A 26,089-nucleotide genomic window follows, 5' to 3' on the forward strand; every position below is an offset into this window, starting at 1 on the left:
AATAAAAACTAGTGGCTTCTCTTGATGGTGGCCTTGATAGTAAGGCAACTACTGCTGGGAAAGGCTGTAAGGAAGACCAGTCAGTTGTGGGATGTTGTAATTATTCCCTTCCATATTCCCTCTCCACTGCTGTGGGAAGCAGGCACAGAAGAAATAGTTCTCTGAGTTTCTCCCTCCTATTTTTGCACCCCAGATCCTTCTGTCTTTCGCAGGAGTGGACCACCAAGACCTCAGGCCTCAGCCACTTGTTCTCTGATTTTTCTGCACTAAGAAGCCTTGACCTGCCGCTGGCTGAGACAATGTCACCAGCTCAGACGAGCGCTTTGGCACACATGAGCAGGTACAGAGGCTCTCTGTACAACCGCACTGCTAATGTAAGCTCTTCCTGGTGCCGAGCTCGGCACAGACAAAGGGCACAGCAAAGAGCACCTGGCAGGATGGAGACCATAACCAATCAGCTCATGGACCAACATGCATGAAAATAAGCTCTTGAAAAATTATTTGAATGCTGAATTGGAAAGAAATGTAAATGTTTTAACGGCCATCTTTTTGTATGAAGAACAATGTAAGGCTGTAAGGTTAGTGAGGGAAGGACTCCCATCCCGCCTGTATGGTGCTCAGAAGGACACAACTCCATGCTTGAGGCCCACTGTCACTACCTCACTACAAACAATTTAAAATAATAAATTACTTAACTCATGATCCAAGTAAGTCATAGTTTTAAGACTTTGCTAAAAGACATATACATTTTATGACATATAATGTTCCTGAGCTTCCCATTTCCTCAGCTACTTAGAGAAGCTCTTTGATTCTGAAATGCTGTGAAAAGTGGAAGGTATTTTTTATTTACAGATATAAATAATTTACTATACAGCTATAAATGCATTATTAAGAGACTAATCCTAGCCCCACCAAACTGCCAGTGACTGCAATCGGCACAGAATTATGTTGGACAAAGGAATTCTGCAGGATAAAACGGCGAGATTATACACTAGAATCAGTTTACTTCTCAGAATTAAGGCAATTTTAAAGGAAATTGATAATTATAGACTTGAAAACCATTCAAAACATCTAATAATTTCAGTGATGTTTGCAGATAGGCATTTTCCTGACTTAAAAGCAAGTCTTTCTTACTGGCAATCGTTATCTTAGTAATAATTACATATCACATGTACTCATGTTTTGCAGCAAGGATTGAATTTAAAGTAAAAAGAAATCCTTACACCCCTGGAAAGCTAAGAATTACACAAAATGACAGTTAGTACTAAGCAATATACAATGACTACTGTAACTGTTCAAGTAATTAAAAAAAATTTATTGTAGTGCGTGGAACAAATTAATTTTTCACCAATGTTGCTTAAAAATAAATTCAGCATTTCCTATTACATTTCCACATAGAAGTCATCCAAACCAATTTTCAAACACTGCACATGTCACAGTCTGTCCTTCCTATTCAAAAATGTGCAGCTAACACTAAAAACCTGCACAGCAGACAGACCTATGCCTTGCACAGAGTATGCTGGGAAACTCCTCGACTATTTAATCATATTGCTTAATTTTAAACCATCACTGAATTCATGCTTAAGTCAACTCTGATGTGAAACCATTAGTTTTCACAAGAATTACACCAGGGAAAGATTTGTCCTTTTGCTTTAAAACCAACTGTCCTGATATACATACTAGTCTTATATAACAGAGGCTTTGGGAATCAAGAAAAATTCCAGGGTAGGTATGTACCTAATATAAACAAATTTCAGATAAAAACCTAAAGTCATTACCTTCTCTAACCCCATGTCAAAAGCCAACACTTCACCCAAGCTGTAATAGCAATTTGAGATCCAGTTAATAATACCCACATATAAAGCAACATTTTGGCCCGCTGCTTTCTTGAACTTGCCTTTCTTATTGCCCTGCCTTCATAAAGACACAGAGCCAAATTCACAACGGACAAATGCCATTATATGCAACGGAATTATACATGGGACGGCTCTGGCATGTCTTCTGCGTTTGTATGAAGGTCCAGCCTCCTCTTATTGCTGCACTTCAGCTGTGGCATGACAGCATGGTGGAAATTACTAATTTGCTTTTGCCTTGTGCTGAGCACTCAATAAATACCAGCATTTCTATGTGCATTTCTGTCATAGCAACTTGCTGGCCTGGATGGAATCTAATACAGAGAACAGGAAGGGCAGAGACTGGAAGGTTTTCAGTAGAAAAGCTTGCTAAAGCAGCTCTCCTGTTTCTTAGGAAGGTGCCCCTACAGTTGACATTAACACTACACAGCTCTTTGTCCTCCTCTAGTGGTCTCGTTATATTTAGGGAGAGGCTTATGCAGTGATTACTTCAAGTTATTGTCATTATTACTCAACTGCAAGGTGTTGAGGCTCATGCCTAGAGTTCCTGCATTCAAACCTAACATGAGCAACAGAAAAGGGTTTCATCTCTCTGGTGCTCATGGAAGTGGAAACTGGTATCTCTGACCATAGCAAAAACAGTCCTTTTGTGCTGTCATCTCCTCTGAGCAGAGGCTGCACCACAGCAGGTTGTTCAATAGCATGAAACAGTGGCATGGTTTGACTATGGTCCCACAAAAGGTCCTATGCTGCAAAAGGTCAGAAGCTGGCTGCTTTGTTCGATAGCTTTATTGCCCCAAATAACTTACACTAAGCATGTGTTCCAGCCAGAAGCATTCCTCTGTGTTTGCCTGCCTGACTTGCAAACCAAGAAACAGCGCAGAATCTATTTTGTGTGCTGAGCCTCTCAGAGAGGAGCTGCATACAGCACAAAAACTCAAAAGTTAATCCTTAGGAATTGATCCTAAGTGGTTAAATAGCAATGAGGGAAACGTTTTCTAATGGGGAACACTAAAATTCCTGGAACTGCTACCCATTAGAAATGCTTTCTGTGGAAACAAAAGGCTCCTACTATATAGCTCATCTTTCCATGTGTATGTGTGTGTGTCTCTCAGAGCCAAAATGCTTAGCTAGCATTATAAACCACCAAAGACTTATTTTGCTGCTTGCATGCTTTAAAACGTCTAACCTTCAAACTTTTGTAGTTATACCTTGCCCAGGAAATAAAATACAAGGACATAGCCTGCATTCTGGCTGTCAGAGAGGTCTGAGGGAAACGTCTAATTGAAACAGAAAACAGATATACTAGATTCTTTTATTATTCAGTGACATTTTTCCATGAATTTGTTACTTTTGGAATAAAATAAATGCCAAAATGTGCCCTCTGCCATGGCTCTTGGAAAACCCCAGTTTAAAGAAAGCTGGTTGCTCAGACACGATGGAGCTGAGTATGGCTATTTGTCCACCACCTTTGTCAGACATTTGTTCAATCACAGAAGAAAATGACTTGAGAATCCTATGGCTCCATGTCTGACCTTAGTTGCTGGAAACCAACACCCCCTAATTCCAAGAGAGGCAAAACTTTAGAGCAATTTATCAATTTCCATTAGATAGCCATTTACAGCAAGGTTTCTGTCAGGTCTCAAGAGTAGTTACAAACCCAAGCTCATCTATCAGCTGTGTAGCGTTCAGCTCTCCTTATGAGTCCAAGCTGTAAATAAAAATGAGTTAGAAAAAATGCTTATAATACCTTCATTCTGAAACCATCTATATTTTGTACAATTATTGACTAGATATTATTTTTAACATTTAACAACTCTAGTCTTTTCAATATTTTTCTTTCTTATTAAAAATGTTGACTGAAAATCAAAGTCACAAAAAGAACTACGGAGAGAGAAACAGACAAAGATATTTAGAATGACATTGAGCACTAGTATGTCTATAAAGTGTTTTTATATATTACTGCTTCATTGTTTCAGAAGTTTCTTATACAAAATTCAGAGTATTCCTTAATAGATCAAGCTTTTATCTATAATTCACATACTAAAACAGTAAACATATATGTTTTTAATCAACACCTGTGGGGTTTTTTTAGAAACAGCAATATCCTGAGATATATATAGCAAGACTTCTCATTTTCCGCTTGCTTTTGAGAGCCAAGAATCAGTTTGCCCTCAGCTGCTCCAATACATCAGTAGGAGCTGAGTAGCAAAGATTTGCCTTTTCAGAAGAACAAAGAAGGGGGTTGTTTCTATCATTTCTGATTATGAAAGGAACATATAGGCCGGAAGAGGCAATCTTACTGTCTAATTTTGGGAGCCAAACTGGCACCACACAGAAGTTGGAATAGGAGTCAAATGAAAGGACCTTCTGATGCACTGACTGCAGACTACTACACGAAGCAGTAGTCCACCTACTTCTAATTTGAGCAATACAGAGCTTAACTAGTTACCAGGCCAAGGCCTCCAAACAGCTGGGGTTATTCAATGGTTTACTTTCACTATACCACCACTGAGGAAAACAGCTTGTTAATTTTTCAGTCCAAAGTAAGCACCTCCACTTCGTGTGGAAACATGTCAAAGTGACCCCAATCTGCTTTCTAGTAAATGCACGGGATCATTGGATGAGGATGTTTTATTTTCTCAGTTATTTAAGGTCAGGTTCTCATCTTGGGTAAACTCTTGTAGCTGGAGTAACGACAGAATGAGACATGAGTACTGCCTAGGTCTTGGGACTGCAGAATGTCTAACCCAGATGCTGCTCCACCCTGCAGAGGCTGGGACAACGGGGCTCATGGCCACAGCCTCAGCTCCACCTCCAGCACACTTGCCAGGAATCCATGCAAGTGAAAGGCTGAAAGAGATCACTTTCTCCATCTCCCCATGAGCAAGAGGAAAATCCCAGAAGAGATTATGGTTCTGTGAGCCACATTCACTTCTGTGTTCACAGTGCGATTAACCTGTAACTCCTGCACAGGGACTGCAGCAAAGGTAAAATAAAAACATGAGCATAAAACATTATATGACTAAGGAAACACAAAAATAGGTCATCAGTAGGAACTACCATACCTGGGTTTGATCTTATGATGAATCCTGCACCTGCAGCTTCTAACAAGAGCCAGATGGAGTTACAGTTCCCTCTCAGTTCCCAGAATCAGGCCCTTTGTTGCAGTTGTTCATACACAGCTGCTATCTAGCACAGTTCTGGTTTCTTACACTATGGAGACGTCTACCTGAAGTCAATTAGCATTATGTCTGAACAAATATTGCAGGAGCAGGTTATTCATTAAAGCCCTGGGACCACAACAGCCTCTGTTTGAATTTTGAGATACATCAGTCAAGGATACACAATTATCCACGTAGTACTTCTGAAATGGCCAAGGTCACATGAGGATTTTATCGTATTACTGCAGTGCACCATCTTCCTTGCCAGCCCATTGCTGTTCTGCTACAGACTACATTACCATGGATCAGCAAATACACAAGCACGTTACTATATTTAGTGTTTCATACATACCACTAAAATAGAGGATGTGTCAGCTTTTAATCTGACTTCAGGTTTTTGTCAGCAAAGTAAAAGCTCATTTTCCCTACCAGTGATGAAGTGTGTTCTGTGTTGGTCATCCTGAGCGATGTCGTGATAACTTTAAAATACATTAGGCAGCTAGAACGCTCAAGCTGAACAGAATGATTTTTACTAAGAGATATACTAGGAGATGTAAGGATGCATAGTGTCAGTCAGCCAGGTTTTCATAGTGACCGCCACAGACTATCTAAAAACCCAGCAGCAATCTGCTGGCAAGAGGAGCAGCTAACCAAGGTGTTCTCTGTGGTACCACAGCAGACAGTTAGGACATCCTGGGTTACAGAATAGAGATAGAATAGAGTCCAGAATAGAGACAGGCAGTGCAGATTTGGTCTGGTGCTATGCACCCGGCAATATGAGAAGAAAAGCATTGATGATGATGATGCGACCAGAGTGGTCTATTGCACAGCAAAGGGACTGGGGCAGTCCTATTAATGACATCATCTATTAATGACAGTAGAATGTGGTTTAACGATTGGAACCACAGTTACCACCAGGATAGCCATGTTCCTTCTCAGAGAAAGTAGGGTTCAGTGGATGAAGCTGGCAGTTTTTCTTGTGAAAGCCATAGAATAGGATATTTCTTACATATTCATAAAACTTGCTTATTCATGCCATCGTGTACAAGGAGTACAAGGTGTGAATCGTCTTCCTGTCTTCTTCTTCTACAGAAAGCCAACAGACAACTTGCTAACCTACAGACCAAGGGTAAGCCTCTCTACAGGAAAAGCAGCTTTTCCACTCCAAAGTGCTAAATTTCTCTTGCAACTGTGCCTTGCACTTTGCTAACTACATCTCAAACAGTGTGGGTGACAGCACATTTGCAACCTAGGTCTAACTCCTAACAACATTGCATTTACTTAATAGTGTGCAATATATAAATACGTAAATACATACATTTCCAAGTCTTTCTGGAATCCCATTTAAGCCCAACCCAGGGCTGTCCATCCCAGCCCCATAACACTGCAGCAGGGCTGTTCTCCAGCTCTGCCGCAGCCCTGCCTGGCCATGGGACCTGACCTGCAGATTGATATCCCATCCTTGGGCCATCCCTGTCTCCAGGGCCCTGCCTGGCTGTCCTGGAGCCATGTCTGACTCCATTCCCATGTCTGTTCCTGGTCCCCAGGGAGCCACCAGCTCATGCTGCACCCTGCTACTATTAAAGAAAACAGAAAGCAGAATAAATTCATGCCTCTAGAGTCACATTCTAACATCATTTAGTATTTTTTCATAATGCGTATGTTTTTTAATGGTTAGAACATCATTAGTTCCAGTGCATGCACTGTTAAAAGTACCAGGGTTATTACACCCAGAAATAACGGTACTAGGCCTGGCTGGCACGCAGAAACACTGCCAGCAGTGCTGGTACTTCAAAGGAGGTTCCTTGGGGTGGCTGAGCGGTCTGTGCAGCTGCAGGTTTTCTTAGGACACATTTCAGGTATCCTGCTTATCATATTGCGAGGCACATATATTGCATTTATTTGTAAAAAAGAAAAAAAAAAGTAAAATAAAATGCAAGCAAGAGAGAAAACAACAGTGTAAAGGGCAGGATTTTTTTCCCTCTCACACAGAAATATGGTTTAGGTGGAGAACGACTAGAAGCCAAGGACAGTCCAGCCCTGGAGAAAGGGCTGCAGGACCCCCACCACGGCTGCAGCAGCTCTGAGCTACCCTGTGTGTTCCCAGCTCCTGCTGGGATGGGGTTAGAGGAGCCGTCTCCATCCGAAACGGTTGATGCTGTATGGTGGGGAGAGCAGGGTGCTGCCTCACTGGGACCCACCGTTACTCTACAAAATGACTCATTTGGGCCTTGAAAGCTCTAGTTTGAGACAGCTTCTCCCAAGAAAAAGGTCAGAAGAAGAAATGACAAGAGGGAATGAGAAAGAATAAGAAGTGATAAAGTGAGAGGGAAGTGGTGCAGAAAATGAACTAGAGCAGAAGAGTGTTGCGTTCTGAATGTGGGCAATACAGGCAAGACAGGTGTTTCTTGTGTGAGAAATTCCAAAACAGAAAAAAAAATCTTATTCAGAAAGCAGAGAAAGTATCAGAAATGTCTAGGAACTGCAAATCCAGAAGGAAATCTGTCCCTCACTCCAAGATATAGATTTGGCCATTTAAAAAATTTAAATCATGTTTTCTCTTTTCCTTTTTTAATGCTTTGACATAACAAATTTCAAACCCAAAAGTTTAAAAGCCAAATAGAAATCAAAGCTTCTCACTTTGAACACTGTTATATCATCACTGGTCAAGACATGCGCACCTGTTTTACAGAAATTATTTTAAATAGAAATTAATGGCTCCTAACCTTTTCCTGTGAAATGGTTCAGTTTGAAGAAATGGGCATTTTCTGCCAGAAGCATTTTAATGATAAATTTATTACCAGCTCTATCATATACTAGATTTCTATGATTAAAGTTCTATCTCAGTGACCAAACTGTGTCAGAAAATGACCTGTCATTCTTCTTTCATGTCTGCAGCTATCAAATTTTCAGTCATCATGTTCTACTGTAAATAAGTAGCATGGGTGCTAAAGTTTATCTCTTTTGGTGACAAAATTAATGTTATCATAAAAGTAAAACAATTCAAAAATTAATCATAGCAAAAAATGGGAGCACTGCTAAAATAATCAGTTTTAATGAAAATGTATGTGCCATTGATGCGTTTTCCTTTTGTTTATAAAGCAAGCCTTCAGTGTCACAGAGAAGTTTTCATCCAGGCAATGAAACAATTGCTAAATCAATCTCAGAACTGATGGGATTTGTTTAGCTTTGGAAAAGCAGAGGCATATGTTTCATTGGCAAACACCATCATGGAATAAACACACATACAACTCACAAAGCAGTAAAAGTTAATGTGCACAGAACTTGAATGAAAATATTTATATTTACACTATGTGCAACAGCCTTCATGTTTTGTTGACCTGATGTTAAGTACATCACAGAGAAACTGCCGACGGAGACCGCAGTTTTCTATGCCAGGCTGGCTGGCATTTCGCTAAGTCAGCACGTTTGCCAGTAGAGCCATTGAATCGGTGACATTGGCTGCAAAAGGCTTTGTTCATCTGTTCCTAACAGCGTTAAGGCGGCCCTTGGAAAGAACTGAGGATGCAATTCAGAGCAGAGACAGATGCTTCTCTGAGCAAGAAGAAATCACTGAGTTAGCAAACTGGCTTAAACTAGTGCTTCAGGCCAAAAAAAAGATGCTAAGTCATCTAGAGACAGAGCGATAATTACAAGAATGATGTCCAATTGCTTTCATTTTAATTGACACACACTGCACACCTATTGACTAACGAAACAGAAAAAGCAGTCAGAAGTGGGTGATTCCAGAGGTCAGTTGTTTTACAACTGAAATATTTCAAGCTGGCAAAGGCTTTTGTGGGAATGAGGATTCACTTAGACTTTGGGGACAATTCTTTTTGCAAAACTGTGGGGCTGTTATTAAATTCCAGTAACCTACATTCTGGGAAGCAGTTTCTTGTCTCTGTATTTCTTAATTGTGCTTCATTACAATTTAATAAGGACATTTACCCTCAATTAAGCAAATCATCCAAGCAGTTGCTTACTCCTTGTTGCAATGAGTTGGTTTTGTCAAATACACTTAATTGCGTGTGAAGTATCTTGCTGAATCAGGACCCCTGTGTGTGTATCTGTCTACCCAAACCTTTTCTTAGCTCCTGGCATGCTAACGTACGTGGGGTTCAGGGTATCCATGAGTTTAACTCCACTTAGTGCTCTGATCTTGGTACCTTGCAGAACGTCAGCTGTAACTAAACAATTTCCCCATAATGGTCACACTCACTAACGCTGTTAATATTGACAACCACACTAAGGAGTGATTCGGGCACCACGACTCTGCCACTGGGAACATGGCCCAGGGTGGGGTGTCACACTTTTTGGAAAATGTGCCTCTGTAATGAGTCTCTTCACTAGACTTGGCTGCTGTGCAAGCACTGAGCCAGAAAATACACTCAGGTACCCTTCACCTTGACTCACCCTATGCCTGCCAGTGCCATGGCAAGACCTTCAGTCCCACTCTGATGCCAATAATAAATACTTGGTTTTATCCCTGTGATTTCAGAACTCACCTTGCGAATGAATTATGAGCTTTCTGAAAAAACACATAAATCCTACACTACTACATCATGAACAACAGAATGGAACTGAGCATAGCAACTGCACTAAATAACTAATACAACAGCAAAGATTCCTGTGCATCCTCCATCAACACATGCACGTCTACATAAGTCACCAAGAAACTTTCAAGAAGTAATGCAGTGTCTTACCTGCTTCTTCCCTACACAGCTTCTGAAACTGCACCTGTAAGAGATAAATTAATTTTTCTTTAATAATTACACATTTTTTTCCTTCAAATAAGTTCCACATTTCAGGATGACAATATATGTCATTGTTAATCATCACCACCTCACACAAGGCATAAAATCCAGACCTCATCACTAAAAATGGAGGGGAATATCTAGTTTTGCTTGCTAAGGACAACCTGGTGCCCATTCCCAAACCAGGTTCACCTGTCTTGCAGGGAGTGAGGTTAGGAGCAGTCTCTGGCACAAGCAGGGTATACGCTGCAAGGATACATGAGGTCCAGCACACTGGAACATGCCTGAAAGTGTCTCACAATGCTGGTGGGGCTCGGGGAGCACAGAGGCTGCCAGCAAGATACGTGGGCAGCTGTACCAACTGGTGGGAAACAGAGGACACTGTGACTATAGCAGCTTTGAGTGCTAGAGTGATGGTTCTTGTTCATCTGTGACCAGGAGAGGGTCCCTCTGCCTGAGGAACGCGGCCAAACTGACTTGCCGTGTTGTTTTCTTCATATTTTTCATCTCCCTGCTTTGGGTCTGCCAGGCTAACTGAAAGTGGTACCATTAATACTATACTTGGATGCACCTCTTGGTCCATTACTCTTCTTTATAATAGCTTTCAGTGCCCAAATGAGGAGGTTGTTGCCAGTGATTGAATGCTTATCACCCATTCTCCTTTCATATGACATGTCCATCAACTCTCAGGCAACGCAGCCTGTAAATGAAATAAGCATAACGGGTGAAACTGCACTAATTATTTCTTTTTAATTAAACGGAAGGCTGAACTTGATTCTTCCAGATACCAGTGAACTCACAGGTGTGAAGTGCCCAGTCTGCAGCCAACGGAAAAGGCAGCCACTCCTGTACCTTGCAGTGACAGACTCCCTGTTCTTGTTATCTGCCTGTCCCCATATGGACAACCATCTGCACCTTTCCACGAGATGCACCAAGTGCTCTGTTATCTCTTCAGTCAATATTGCCCTTCAGCCTTGACAGGAATCTGTCTATAAAAACATGGGGTTCATTTACCTTTTATTTAGTGAAGAATTTTACTGAGATACAGGAAAATTCCTCCTATAAGCAGGGAACTGAATTGGTTAAACATCTCTCTTAATATCAAAAGCACAGCTAGACTACAGTTGTTTTCCCTTCTGCAAGGCAATTTCATTGTAAAAAAGCCTCTTGCTCCACTTGAAGGTCTGCCCGAGCAGCAGCTGAAGTTAGTCTGTCTCTAGCCAACAGGGACCAAGTGAGATGGTCACTTCTAGATGGGAAAATAACAAGTGTCTGAGTCCAAATCAGGTTTCGTTAATGGCAATTTGTAGCTTGGCTTTAGCTCCAAGCTGAGGCCAGCTCTGGCTCCTGCACACTGCTGTATGCCTGCCTGGACTGAATTGGTTTGTATAGACTTCATCCAGGCTGCCTTTTTTAGCTCAGTGATGGTGAAATGCCCACAGAGACTGGAGCTGAGCCCCCTTCCACAGCAAGGGCCCACCAGTGCCAGGCTCTGTGGTACACGGACAGACCCTCGTGCCAGACCTCTTCTGCTCTTGCTCTCAGAGAGGCTGGAGGATTCACCTCCCCCTAGGTCTTATAAGCCCAAAATGAGAATATGCTTCTGATTACCATCTGGCTGAAGAGGAACTTAACTTATTTCCCTCATCTTTATACACTGGCCCATTCTGCTAAGAGCAAGGAGCAGAACTACAGCACTACAAGCCACAATTTCCCTAGCAGCATCACTTAAGGAGTCAGTGCTAAGCCCTCAGGAGAGGGCTTTAGCAGAAGCATATGACTTCCACAGAGCAGTGGGAAATTCAGACACATGCTGTGTCCGATTGGCAAGGGACAGGCAGGTCCCACATCAGTGTGCTGGATTTTTGGGCTGCTTTTCTGCATGAGGAACATCATTCTGTCCCTCCACAATGCAGAAAGCTGCATTGCTCTCAATCACCCTGCTGGGGACAGGCACCAGATTTTTAGCATCACGATGCTGGCATAAGCACACTGGAGGTGTGTGCCTAATCTGGGAATCTTGGGATAGGCACTTCTGGAAAAACATAAACGATATGTGAATCAAAATAAGTATGTTCAGTCCTGCTTGGATAGCTGGTTTCTATGTTCTAGTGCAGCCAGAAGGACACCAGTTATTATAAAATCAAACACAGGCTATGTTAACTTCCAAGATCCTTTTAGGATGCCATACAAAAAGGATGCAAATTGGTGCTGGAACAATCCCAAGTGGCAACAGAAAGCTGCCAACTAAAATTGATTTATGGAAATAATAACGATAATGCACTATATAACCAATTGTATAACAAAATACATTTATTGGAGGACTAGCATCCCAACTGAGCAGCATGGCACCATCTAATCAAATATATAGAAACCATGGACCAAGAGAGTACAACTGTAGCCAAAAGGCTGTTGCAGCACCTGCTGCTATGAATAATAAAGAAATCATTTGCTTCCAACTCCAGCTGTAGCAATTTTGCAAGTGGAAGTGTCAAACAGAAGCCAAAGACAAATACACTCTGCTGATATAACCATGTTTTATTTGCTGAAGCATGTAAACTAGCACACAGAAAACAGAAACCTATCAGATACTGGGTCCATTTTTCCCCTCTCAGCAGCCCTGTGTCTCAGCAGAGCCATCCCACATTCACCTATGCGAGTCCATAGTATTAAATGTATGGGTTCTGTACAGGTGAACAAGATGCCCAGATAATTTGTTAGGAGTCATTACCTGAATCTGAGCCCCTGTTCTAGGTTACAGTGTAAAATGTGCCAAAAGAAAAAAAAGTATTCTATTACCATCTTCAGGAGCTGTTGAGACCAGGTGGGGCGGTGCTCCCTGCCTCCCCCCTCTGGACTATCTCCTGTTACTGGGCACAACAATGCCTTATCGCATGACCCATCGATAACTCGCTCCTGGACTATCTCCTGTTAATGGCCCATCAAGGAACTGCCTCACGACTCCCCATTCCATTGTGAGATGCTCCGCCCGGGGGGAAGGAGCCAAGCAGTCCATGCTAAATAAAAACTGAGGTCTCGAACACCCTAGCAGCCTTCTTCCACTGGATTCCCACAGGAGTTTTTTCCCCCCACTGGAGTTCCAGAGGACAAGAGCTATCTACCTACCACTGGACCTTCGGAGGAAGACCAGACCCTTTTACAAGAGCGCTGCTTCAACAGAACTACATCCATCGCTTCAGGAGGACTGCAGCCAGCATCTTATCGGACTGCTACTGCCACCCTAACAGGGTGGGAGGTTGTATTTCTGACTCTGTCAGTGTAAATCAGTGGGTTGTTTTTTTTCCCTGCCTTGTGTTATATATACATATATTGGTAAAGAACTGTTATTCCTATTCCCCATATCTTTGCCTGAAGGTTCATTAATTTCAAAATTATAATAATTTGGAGGGAAGGGAGTTGCATTTTCCATTTCAAGGGAGGCTCCTGCCTTCCTCCGCAGACACCTGCCTTTCAAACCAAGATAGCCCCGCAGAGCAAGATGAAACTAACATCTCTGTTCAACAGATACCTAAAACCAGGGACACCTTTAAGCATGTTAGCAATCCCATTAAAGCCACCTTTCACTTACAGAGCCATGCATGTGAAAAAATGTATTTGGGGCACAAATCAAAGGAGGGAATAAAGGCTGTGGATCTGTTGGGGTGGGAGGAAAGCGAATATAGTGCATTTATAAAGAATCTGAAAGATTTTCCTAAAAGGCATTCTGTGTAGAAACAAATTACTCAAATGAACTCCTTGGATTAAGTGGAAGTGAAGGTAGAAGCAAAGCACCAGCTTTATAAACTGAATAAGCAAAATAAACACACTCATCAAAAAATGGTTTCTCTGATGTATACATAATCTCTCATGGTTATAAGTGATCAGGGCATGGAACTCATCAAACAACTGGATTAAATGATTTAATAATGTCCCAGTAAGCTTATTGTCACATAAAAGCTTTTTTTCTGACACAGAAGATGAATATGAAACGGTTGACTTGAACAACTTCAAAACCATTTTAATTTGCAACAGCACAGGGATTCTGCAATGCCAGCCAATCCCATAACATCATATACCATTTAAAAGAAAAAAAGAGATCATTTTGTATCCAAGTCTTTTGCTTCCCTCTTCCCATCAACTCCTATTAGTTATTAGCTATTTTATCCTCTAGTTTCAAATACGTCCAAATCTGCCACTGATATTTCAGAGGACCTGTCAAACTGTAATCATTCACTCTCAGGAAATCACACTCTCTAAAAAAATAAAGAAGGTAATTAGTGTATCTGTCCAGCATGCAAATAACTCCTCTGGATGTTTAATAAAAAGCCAGAGAATTTATTCAACATAGATATGGTATCAAAAATACCACTGCTGTCAAATAAACCCTAGCATTTTGACAGGACTACTTGACATCTGCTGTTAATAAAAAAGGCTTTGGATTCTTCAAGCATACGTTCTGTGGTGAGCAACCAGCAGCACCACCCTGAAATGCAACACTTCCTTCAGAGGAGAAAAGGATAAATCTGTACAATTTCTCACTGGTTAACTGATACACGAGGAAAGCACTCTGACCTGGAAAAGGTCCTGCAAATATAAAGACTGAAAATCCTGCTAGTTCTTCATTCCAGTGATTTAATAATCTGCTAGGCTTTAATTAAAGCGACATATAGACAGTTCTAAAGGAGGAAACCAGCAATCTACATGCAAAACTCAATCATCTGATTAGCAGGTTTATTAGATCCTTTCAGAAAGATGTTGGCAGAAGGAAACAAAATCCTAGTTACTACTTCAAAATAAAATTCTACAGACCAAAAGTGGAAGTAATATTATGACACTCAGCAATGGCAGCCTTAATGTGAAGTTGCCTGGCCCCAGCAATGGGATCTTCAGTCTGGATTACACTTGCAAGCTCCCTAGAGAGTGTTAGTCAGCTGAGAATAATGACAATATTGAAGTTATCCCATAGAAAACACTGCTGAGACCATGGTGTCTGAAATCCGATTTCTCTCAGAGACTTGGCACTGATCTTTGGTAGAGGCTTGAAAGCGCTGCTGGATTTAGGTGCTTGTGTTGTGTCTTCAAAGGCTGACAAGCGGGATCATAATTTTCCTTTAAAATATGATGACTGCAGAGGTGTTCTTAGAGACGTAATATATAGCCTGAGCATTATTAAAGAAGTCACTTGGGGTATGTAATACAGACCTTCTTGGCTGGCTGGGACTCAGCCTCGTATCTGCTGCATTACAACACGCAGGCCTCCTCACCAGGTTAGAAAGTAGGGGGAAGGGGAAATTGTCAATTTCTTCCATTGAAGCTAAACCATTGTGCTGCAAGCTACTCATGACCAATGGGGTCACAGAAAGAAGAGTAAACACCTCACTCTGCCGTCCAGCAAGGTCCACTTGCTCATTCAAAAGAAGCGTGGCCAGCAGGTCAAGGGAGGCAAGTCTCCCCCTCTACTCTGCTCTGGTGAGACCCCACTTGCAGTACTGCCTTCAGCTCTGGGACCCCCAGCGTGAGAGAGACATGGACGTGTTGGAGCAGGTCCAGAGAAGGGCCACGAAGATGATCAGGGGGCTGGAGCACCTCCCCTGGGAGGACAGGCTGAGAGAGTTGGGGTTGTTCAGCCTGGAGAAGAGAAGGCTCCGGGGAGACCTTATAGTGGCCTTCCAGTACTTAAGGGGGCCTGCAGGAAAGGTGGGAGGGACTCTTGATCAGGGACTGTAGTGATAGGATGAGGGGTAATGGTTTCAAACTGAAAGAGGGGAGATTTAGATTAGATATTAGGAAGAAGTTCTTCACTGTGAGGGTGGTGAGGCACTGTCACAGGTTGCCCAGAGAAGCTGTGGCTGCCCCCTCCCTGGCAGTGTTGAAGGCCAGGTTGGATTGGGCTTTGAGCAACATGGTCTGGTGGGAGCCCAGTGACAACAGGCAAGAGGCAACAGGCACAAACCAGAGCACAGGAAGTTCTGCCTCAACATCAGGAAAAACTTTACTCTGAGGGTGGCAAAGCTCTGGAACAGGCTGCCCTTCTCTGGAGATATTCAAAACCCACCTGGATGTGATCCTGTGCAACCTGCTGTAGGCGAACCTGCTTTAGCAGGGACGTTGGACTAGATGATCTCCAGAGGTCCCTTCCAACATCCACCATTCTGTGATTCTGTGATTCTGTGAAAGTGTCCCTGCCCATTGCGGGGGGATTGAAACTAGATGATCTTTAAGGTCCCTTTCAACCCAATCCATTTTACGATTCGATTCTATTCTATGAAGTGGGGAAATTTGGGTCCAGGTCCCCTTTTCTAGACTCTAATATTTGGAATTATTAAGTTAAATTACTAAGAACTCCATGTTCTTATGCTGTTTTCATCATGGTATTTTGAAACAGTGTAAGACATTAAGAATACCCACAGCACTGATCAATCTCATTTCTTAAATGAATGTTACCTTCAGCAGGGGTATTTGTTACCGGACCCAGAGCCCAGGGTGTATTTATAAACCCTTGATCATCTCATACTGCGTAACTGCTGGGTCACCCTTAGCTCTGTTTTCAACTGCTCCAACTATCTACAAATTAAACCTTAGCATAGTTCAGAGATTGGGGACCACTCCCGAATGTCAGAATGAAGGTAGAACCTGCTCTAGATCTGCTTCTTGCCACTGCGCAGAATCCTCCAGCACAATTTCTGCATCCTGTGTACCCTTAAACACCTACTCGTGCCGTACTCCTCAGCGTGCAGCACATGTCCATTACCTAAAACCCTTATCTCATGGCTTGCAGCACAGCTTTCACTTCATTGCAGGTACCAAGGTCACATACACAAAATAACGGAGTCACAGGACCCAGGAGACCACAAAGAGCACAGTGGAGAGCCAGGGCAAGTGCTACAGAGGATGGACACGTTCAGTCTGCTCTGTGGGGTCCCTCAGCACTCTTTCTTGTACACATCTATCCTAAACAATTTAGCATTAGAACTATTTTCCCTAGGTTAGCTTATAGCACAGCTGTCATAGTCACAGATGGCTACTTCAGGTAGCCTCAGATATAATCATGTTCCATACTTTTTAAGCTGTACAAATACGTAAAAAATAATTAATATTGTTCTAGTTACTGCAAAAAAGACATGTAGCCCAAATACATATCAGCTTACTTGAAATTACTGGGTACATGTACCCTAGAAAAGCAGAGATTTGGCTGGTTTTATAAATGAACATTCATAAAACTTGATGCAAGTTGAAAGGATTTCTAAGGCTTCTTCCCTCTTCTAGCTTAGCTAAGCTAGATGTTTGCTGCATTGAGATGTTTGCAGCTATCTAACCTCCACTCCAGTGGGTTACCGAAAATGAACCAAACCAGTCATAAACAAGTCCAGTTCTGCAGAAGTACCGCAGACACAGTGTTTCCATAGTCATTTTAAACCTCTGACTCTTCATCTTGTTTTCCTGAGAGCTATGTAAAGTTTCATAGGGGCTGTCAAGACAGGAATGTAAATAAAATAAACTGGGTTTCTCTGTAGCCGACTTAGGGATTAAAATTTATTTATTTGCTTTAAACTTGCAAAATCATATAAATTGTCTTTTTCCTGGTTTCTCTTATGATCTAGCATAGGGAATTTTTTGATCCTGTGCAAAGAAAATCGAATTCTAATTTTTATATTACTTCTAAAATGAGCTGAAGGGATTCAAGCACCCAGAAGAATTCAGAAGACACATAAATGTCTTTTGAAAACCCTAGATGTAATACACTGAGTTGTATTCTAAAAAGATGAAATACTGTAAACATTGCCTGCAGATAGAAAAGCATATTAATCATTGTGCACAGCTTTAAAGAACATTTAAAAATTATTTACCCTAGGTTAGTGTTTTAGCTGGCAAAATAACTTATTTCTAAAATGCATTTTACTTCATTCTAAATATTTCTTTCAAATTTTACATCTGGCTTGAAAAGCAATGACACAGAAAAAAAAAATATTTATTCAGTTGTTTTCTTCAGTTTGCTACTATCTATTTTGCCCATGTACTACTGATAAAATACCAGAAAGTAATGTGACATTTCATGTGGCTGCAGTTTTGAAAGCTTTGATCAAATAGAAAACTGTCTGGAAACTATTCTACAGTGAAAACTTTTGAATGACTTAGTAAAGAAAAAGATTTACAATAGATAGAGCAGGGCAATAATAAACTTTAAACCATTTCAACAGTCTTCAAACTGAAATTAGAAGGAAACAATCCAAAAGACTAACGGTAAAGGAACATGAATTTTAGTAACTGTAAATTATCATACTTAACTAAAAAAAAAAATTATGTTAACAGACCAGGGAGATTTTTACTTCTAGCAGCTCCTATTTTGATTCCAAAATGTCAAGCCATTACTGCACTGGTGATTATACCCAAATTTTGATTGAGGGGGATTCTGTTCCAACACACAAGGAGCAGCCACCAGTAGTAAGTGTTAGAGTGTGCCTCTACGGCATTTGTTATCGTATAAAATCAGTCCAGCTGCTCATTTTGCCATCAGATGGGAAGACGCCGTTCATCCCTGTGGCTCAGGAGGCCATGGCTATTCATCTTGCACCAGCGCTGGCACTCATCTTGACAAATGGGAAATGAAAGCAGCAGAACATTAATTTTATCCCCCGAAAGTTTCTACTGTTTAACTTGTTGCTTTCATCACGAGACCTCCCTTACACATTACAGCCACCATTTCCTCTGTAATACTGGTTTTTTGCTATCAACAGGCTACGTTACGTTTGCTTCTCCTGTGATTTCCTCTATGGGATAACATGACACTGTTTGCTATTCCCTGGTGCTCTTCGCAGGCGGATTTTAACCTCCATCCTTCATAGCTCTGGCTCAGCCCTCACAGGCGTTGCAAACATTACAGGCAGTTTGAAGCAGCAGTCCTGAAGAGCTAACTATGCGGTCTCCCAGATTTGGCCCCAGTACAACTAGCTGAATTTGAACATGAGACTTCTATTATTTAATGAACAGTAAAAAGCCTCTGTGTTGAGAAGCGCCTCTTTGTTGCTGACTATGCCATGACATATATCCAGGTACGCTCAGATACCACCATTAACATTAGGGAAACAAAATGTTGCTGTGGTTTGCAACTGATCCACAAATCCCACAGAAGGATGAGAGCAGTGATACCAGAACCAGAAGAAGTGGTAAGTTGGTGACTGCAATTATTGAGAAATTTTTCCACACCTTTTTTCCATTTAAAAATTCAATTGACACAACTTTTCAACAAAGAAAGCATATCATCAAAAAAAAAAAAAGCAAATTATTGACATTGTTGAAATGTCTCATTTTGATAGCTTTCAAAGAAAAAAATGCCTTTTGGTGTTTAAAATATGTTTACTTTAAAATTTAACTAATTATATTAAATTTGATAAGAAAATCACAAAACCATTTTCACCTGGCCTTGGCCTGTGATCTTGAACGAGGTAAGGAAATTTTACAAACTGACAAAACATTTCACAGAGCAGAAAAACTATTTCTACCGATACCTCTATTCCAAACCATGAAAAAAAGATGCCAAGGTATCATGAGGTCAGATACCTTCTCCACCTTCAAAGTTTTTATTATACTTGTGGTTTTGGAGGCCACTGGGATTAATTTAGAAAATAGCTCTGATCGCTTAAAATTAAAATATTTTTTTTCAGAAATGTAGATACTTAAACCCTCAGAATGTTACTCTGCTGTAACCGTGGTAATTTTCTTAAATTTTCAGGGATTCTAAATTATGTCTGTGGAAGTCCACGCTCTAAGCAAAGCAAGCCGTGACAACAGTTTATCTGTTTTGCCCTTTGTGGCCAGCTGGATATAGCTGTGAGACAGAATACAGAAGCCCCTCATCCCTTCAAGGTGACCAGGTCAGCCAGACAGGTCAGCTCCCACCTAGTAAAAAGTAGTGATGTGCCCACCTCTCTCTTTCACTTACACAAACTCTCCAAGCACTTCCCACTTTTGAGCTTTTAAATAGGCTTTTATAGTAGTCAATATTTTAAAATCTAATTAAAATCTAACCTGACAGTTTGATATTGTGTTCTTGCACAGTCAGGAGCAAGGCAGGTACAGGCACTCTCGAGTGTTTGGTCTACATGGTGTCCTGAATGTTCAGTTCATCCTGCTCCATTCCCAATACCCACCCTCTGTGATCACTTCCTTACAGGACAGAGTTTTGCCATGTGTCAGCAACTGTGGTTCTGATAAAAACAAAAAAAATGTCCTTTTTATGATGCTTTTACCTTTGGCAAGTCCCAGGGGCTCTTAGTCATTTTGAACTCTTGACTCTACAGCGGGACTAATATCAACATGCTCAGAACTGTGCAAATATCAATTAATGCTTGGTCCTGCGTTAAGATAACCAGTTATGCTTCTGTATAAACAAAGACAAGAATAGAAACTGGAGATAACATAGTAGTCACCGTATATGTGTGGGGGTGAGGTGGAAATGTGATGGGGTGGAGGTGGGAGGAAGAAAGACAAAAGGAAGAGCAATGACTGCCAAATGGAGATGGACAAAAGCGAGAGGCGAGAGCAGTCCCTGCTTTTTACAATCCTGGAACAATACAGTGAGTCACACATTGCTATCATTGTTACCCTCTTGAGTAGGAAGAAGTGCTATATCTATTTTAAAGATAAAATGAAGTGGGAAAGGTACAAGAGGTCACACAACAACAAAGAGAGGCTGAATGAAAGCTGGGGACTCTGGTATCCTGCTATTGGAAATGAGTGACTTCTAAAGCAAACAGCAGGTAGCAGCAATCCAAGGCAGAACATGAAAACCAAGCCATGTGAGCCCTGGCTATAGCTGTGGTCTTATTTTAGCTTGGCCCAGAGTAGTACTTAGCTGGGAATGAACTTCAGACTGCCATTAGCAGCAGTTTGTTTGTTTTCACTATCGAGTGTCCACAGAAATGTTTCATGACAGCTGGGCTCTAAGTGGGTATCAGGTATTCTCCTTCACAGTCAATAAAACTGATTGTTGTAATATAACCTCAACCAAAAATGCACTTTTCCCAGTAAACTGATGTATTAGCCATCGGTTAAACTTTTGGTCAACACTTCATGCTTTTATTGAGAAAAAAAACAAACCAAAATAGGTTTGTTTAGTGGTCAGTTTTCAGTAAAAGATAAAGCCAGGATGAGTGAAGAATTAAGTATTTTATTCAAAAGACTTACTGAAAACTACAGAAATTGTGCACAACAGCAGAAGTCTTACTGCGAACACCTGTGGGAAACTGTTAGGTAGCATCTTTGCCTCTTCTAGTGTCCCAGCAAAGGCTGATGCCTTTAGGCGAAGCAGAGATGCTGATTGGTTTGTATCCTGTAATTACTTTATAGCTTTCAATCTTTATACATCATTTTGGTATTGGAAAACTGCTGTAAATCCTTTTCAATTTCTGATCAATTTTCTTTGATTGACCATGTGGTTTTGTCTTTGTTTATCAATATGCTTTATAAAATGCCAGATTTAAAGAAAAATCTTTCCCAAGCTGCCTTTTCCCACGCAAATGACCTTTCCTTTGGGAGGTTTCATAGTTCTAAGAAAGAACAAAATGTCTTTCAGTATCACCAGCACCAGGTAAGATGATGCCATCTACCTCACCACCTCACCACATCTACAGCAAACTCACACAAGACATTTCAGAAATGACCACTCCATTGCAAAATCTGGCGTATCCCATAAGAAAACAAACACTTAACTGTGATGTATCATCAACTTCCGGTGTTTGTTTTCAAAAAGAGCTCTTCAACACCTATACGTAATGGAGAGTGCATTTGTGTGATGGTTGTAAAGTTAATATTTTCATAGAAAAATATACAATTCCCTTTGCAGTGGGGTTTGCTGTTTCTTTTGCTCTCAGCAAATGCCCAGGTGCAATTTAGATAACTACCACATAAACAACTACCACATAAACTTCAAAGCTCTGTGTTCCCAGCCGCGTGCCATACCTTTTGCCTTACCTGACAAGATTATGCAGAACAGTATGTCCATGGTGAGGAAAATTGGGTGAATTTATGCTGCGTTAGGAATTCAGAACCCCTTATGCACATATGTACTAAGACCATGAGGGCTGTAATGCAGCAAAAACACATAGGTATGGTTTGAAATGATTTAGACTAGGCATGTTTGACATTAGGCATTTGCTAAACCCAATTATTTTTATACACTAAGTGTGGTGTTGGGCTGCATTTGGCTCAACTCAGTCTGGATAGACTGGAGCTGGAAGCCTCCACTACCACATAAACATAATGCATGAACCATGATCGTCCCCTCTTCCCCTCCCCAAATAAGTATATACACATACATATATGTGCCTCTGATTCAACCACCCTTCCAATTTTTTCCCTTCAAAAATTGCTGAGGCTCTGAGAGAGCAGAAATTTGTGTGCCCATATACTGAAGGTGCTGCTGGCTTAATCTGTGACCTCCAGCGAGTCAGTGCATCACTGACTGAACAAAAGAAGGGATGTTCTTCAGCGAGTCATGAGCATCTCAACTCCTACAGTGACACCTGGATTACTGCTGTCCAGACCAAACCCTTAATCAGTTTGGTCTCCAACTTCTGCATCTGTATTACTACTAACATACATGTCCAAAGCCTAACTGAAAGGCAGAAATAAAAGATGTTAGGGTATCCACAACCATATTTTATCATTTATAATTTCTTGTCATACAGATACCATAAAATATCTGTACAGAAGCATTAACATCTTGACTTTTTTGCATCATATCATGCTTAAAATTATGGGCAGAAATCATAACGAGACACTTAGTTGCCTACATGCATCCTTCTTTTGCAGCACAAGAGAGCAGAGATTTGTTAGGGACTGTCTCCAATTCTCTCCTCCCCCCACTCATTCTCTCTCTTACACACGAATTCCTGCACAGCCTAAAGCAGCTTCAGACTCATTTAAATATACATACTACTGACTCAGGCTATTTTAATATAAAAAAAGACATACTTTACCTCTTGAAATAGGATAAAATAACTATACTCTCACAGCAGGATTTTAAAACTGGCTTGTATTATTTCTCAGCTGTCACGGACAGCCAAAACAAATATATTCACAGGACTACCTCCATACCTTATGCTCCTATATGATGAACTGATTTTATGCTTCTCTGCAATGCAGACAAACATTTCATTTTTTTTTTCTTTTTTTTTTCTTTTTTTTTTTAAATAGCTGACCTTCCTAAAATATTCAAGGATCCTCTAGTGGAAAGCTTTGCAATCTTCTCACAGTGTTACTGTTCTCAGTAGCTCAGTACAATCTCTGAACTGAATTTAAGATTATATAATTCCAAAAAGAGTGGTATTAGGCAAGTTTCATACAATTAAAATAACACAAAATATTTCATAGCATTGCTTAACATTTATGGCAATATTTGTTGCATGATATTTATACCACTCACATGCGTATCAGTGACTACAACTAAACACTGACAGAATTAATGAAGATTTTTCTGTCACCTTGAATATCTTGTTGTCCTTAATCACAGTGACATAAATATCATCCTTTTCTGTTTTCTGTTTCATAATTCAAGTTAACGGCCACTGCTTGAAATTTGTTTTTACAGTTAGATTTAAGGCACTATTCATCTTTTGAGAAGCACTGATTTGACAAAGAACACCATTGCTTCAGCTGGTCTTAAATCAAGGTAGGTCTGATTTATATGAACTGAAAGTCAGGTCCAACAAGAATAAACTTTTGAAGTTAAAATTATTGCTGTCAACCCTGAAAATGGAAAAACCCAACAGTAAAGGATGCACCTACTGATCCACATCTATCCTCTATATAGTTCTACTCACTCAACCATAACAACTCAAAATAATAGTAACTCACAGCACAACATATGAACTCAGGAAGCAGCTCTTGCTATTCTGTTTTTAAAAGTATTTCCCAACCGGTGTACACTAATGTTCCAGGAAGAACTAGAATGTGAAATATTCAAAAAGTACTTCTCAGTGGGCAAACCCTACTAATTAACGTGAGAAAGGAATCTCAGCTTCCTATGTCCTCTGCCTGGGCTTCTGGACTATTGTCAAAACACACATCTGTCAACAACCCTGGTGATACTGGCTGCTGGAAAACTGGATACGGAGATGCCTCTCTGCCTTTACAGCTTGAATTCTGTTTCAGCATGGAGATGTACATTTGATTAGTAATTGTTTTATTATTGCGGGGTGGGGTGGTGGTGTGTAGTGATGGTGTCTCCACCCCCACTCCTTGGGGACCTCCATGCTGTACAGAGAACGACAGCTCTCAGCAGCACCCGGACACATGCATGGGGCAAAAGCTGCTGGACTTTGCATGAGCAAATCTATCTGAATAATCAGGCTTGCTGGGGAGCAGTCTGCATGTAACCAAGATAGCCACAGTTCTGGAGACAATCGTGTGAAAAAAATGTATGCAAGTGCTTAAGCTGCCTCAGCATTAGCATGCTTTTACGGTAGACAGTGGAAAAGAACGGGCATCAAATCATGCTTCCCTTTGCCACTTAAACCAAGAAAGCAGAAGTAGTTCTACTCCAAAGAATAATTAATAAACAGAATAAAAATATAAAAAAGAAACAAATAAAAGAAATAATAAAAATGTAACACACCAAATTTGCTCTGTTATGGGACTTAAATGTCTTTCCAAGAAAATGCCTGGAGAACAGCTTTGCTAGCAAGAGTGGCAGACAACAGAAGCATCAGCAGTGGATTATCAGAGCAGATTTTAGCGGACTTGATTCTCACCTGTGGTATGTCCTACGCAGATTTCCCACAAGACCCAGAAGATGGAGCAATCATTTTATACTTCGTGGGGTAATGACACGACAAGAAAAGAAATGCCACATTACAGTCGTCTTGCTTTCTGCGCTCCAATTCATAGCGACATGCAGCTGAGGACATGCATGTGCTGCAGATGCAGTAGGACATGACCTTTAAATAGCTAGCAGTAGCTGTTTAGCCACAGAAGCATGCAGCTTCATACAACTGAGTTTTCAAAAGGCCACTGGTTGCCTGAGAGCTGATGGAAAAAGTCCTTCTCCCAGGATTAGCTGTACCTCAAGATGGGTGGCTAGGTCTTGACTTAATCTAGGACCTACTACACTCATGAGAGCTTGAAGGAGACCATTGGATACATAGAACCTTACTATGATCTGCTAGAGACCTGCTGTGAATTAATTATAGAACGTCTGGAATTTTGATCTGGTTATTATGTAAGTTCAAATGTTTCACCCCTTACAGCACTAGCTGTGGCTTAATGGCCACTTGCATTTCCACATTCAGGGCCCTCCAGTATTTTTAGGCTGTCTTTAAAACCCATCTGTCACTAGAATTACCTATTAATGTTTTACTGCTGATGAAAAGAAGAAACATTCAATTAAAATGTTAATTTAAATAGCTAAGTGTTTACACTAAACCAAATAAAACAGCATAAAATCAGATCAAGGACGTACGTTGTGACAGCTTATTTTAGCTCATCAAGTACAGCAGCCACGACTGTGCCAAGCCTCCTTATCATGTACATGTTTAAAGAATGAGAATATGCAATTATGGGCAGATGATTTAAGAAGGGAGGAGAGGCCTTATGTATAAATTAATTTGGCTGGGAGTTTAAGGAATTATCATTATTTTGCTGACATTTTTATATTTCAGAATCTTAGTATCCCTTAAGCCTGAATGCATGGGTATGCAAGCCCAATCAGGCAGCAAAGACTGGGTGTATGTATTATGATACACTATGTGGAGCTCCTCCGGCCTTCATGCTAAACATTCTTAAGGGTCTTTATAGAAAACAGTCTGATTTTTTGCTGCATTTTCTCTACTACATATTGCAATATTCACCTTCACTCTATGCTAAATCTAATATAATTCAAATCTAATCTTAGAAAAGCCTAAGCTCATTCTTGATTAAAATGCATTCTAGCAAGAACACTTTGATTTTAGTAAATAATCAGTCAGACAAATGACAATTGTAGGATGACTTTTATCTTAAAGAGGTCTGGAGGAAAGAAAAAGAGACTCAAATTAACTTCTACACAAGGGTTGTTCCACATTTGGTACCAGAATGTACCCAGCTCTCATCTCCGAAAGTCTTAGGAGTTTTTGATCCTGTGCTGTGATTTTGCAGTACACTACCTGCCAGCTTTTTCTAAGTCACAGTATTTTTGAATACCTATTGAAAGCTTTTTTCATATGAGCTTAAAGCACCAATTCAAGACAGCAACGTGAGAATGGAGCAGTTTACCACTAGTGCAGTGTTATAATATTGTATTACTCACATTACAAAACACCCCACGTTCAGGATGCACCCA

The 26,089-nt window shown here is 40.8% G+C and overlaps 1 protein-coding gene across 1 annotated transcript in view; it reads right to left on the reverse strand.

Annotated features, from left to right (window-relative positions):
• The window catches only part of STARD13 (StAR related lipid transfer domain containing 13), a 259,540-nt gene that overhangs the window by 165,915 nt on the left and 67,536 nt on the right, over window positions 1-26,089 (reverse strand). Inside the window, exon 4 of the mRNA XM_086481875.1 lies at window positions 9,724-9,757. Coding sequence (XP_086338001.1) covers window positions 9,724-9,757 — 34 coding nt within the window. The remainder of the gene's footprint in view (window positions 1-9,723; window positions 9,758-26,089) is intronic.

Source organism: Leptosomus discolor, chromosome 1, assembly GCF_034619465.1.
Source record: "Leptosomus discolor isolate bLepDis1 chromosome 1, bLepDis1.hap2, whole genome shotgun sequence".
Lineage (NCBI taxonomy): Eukaryota > Metazoa > Chordata > Aves > Leptosomiformes > Leptosomidae > Leptosomus > Leptosomus discolor.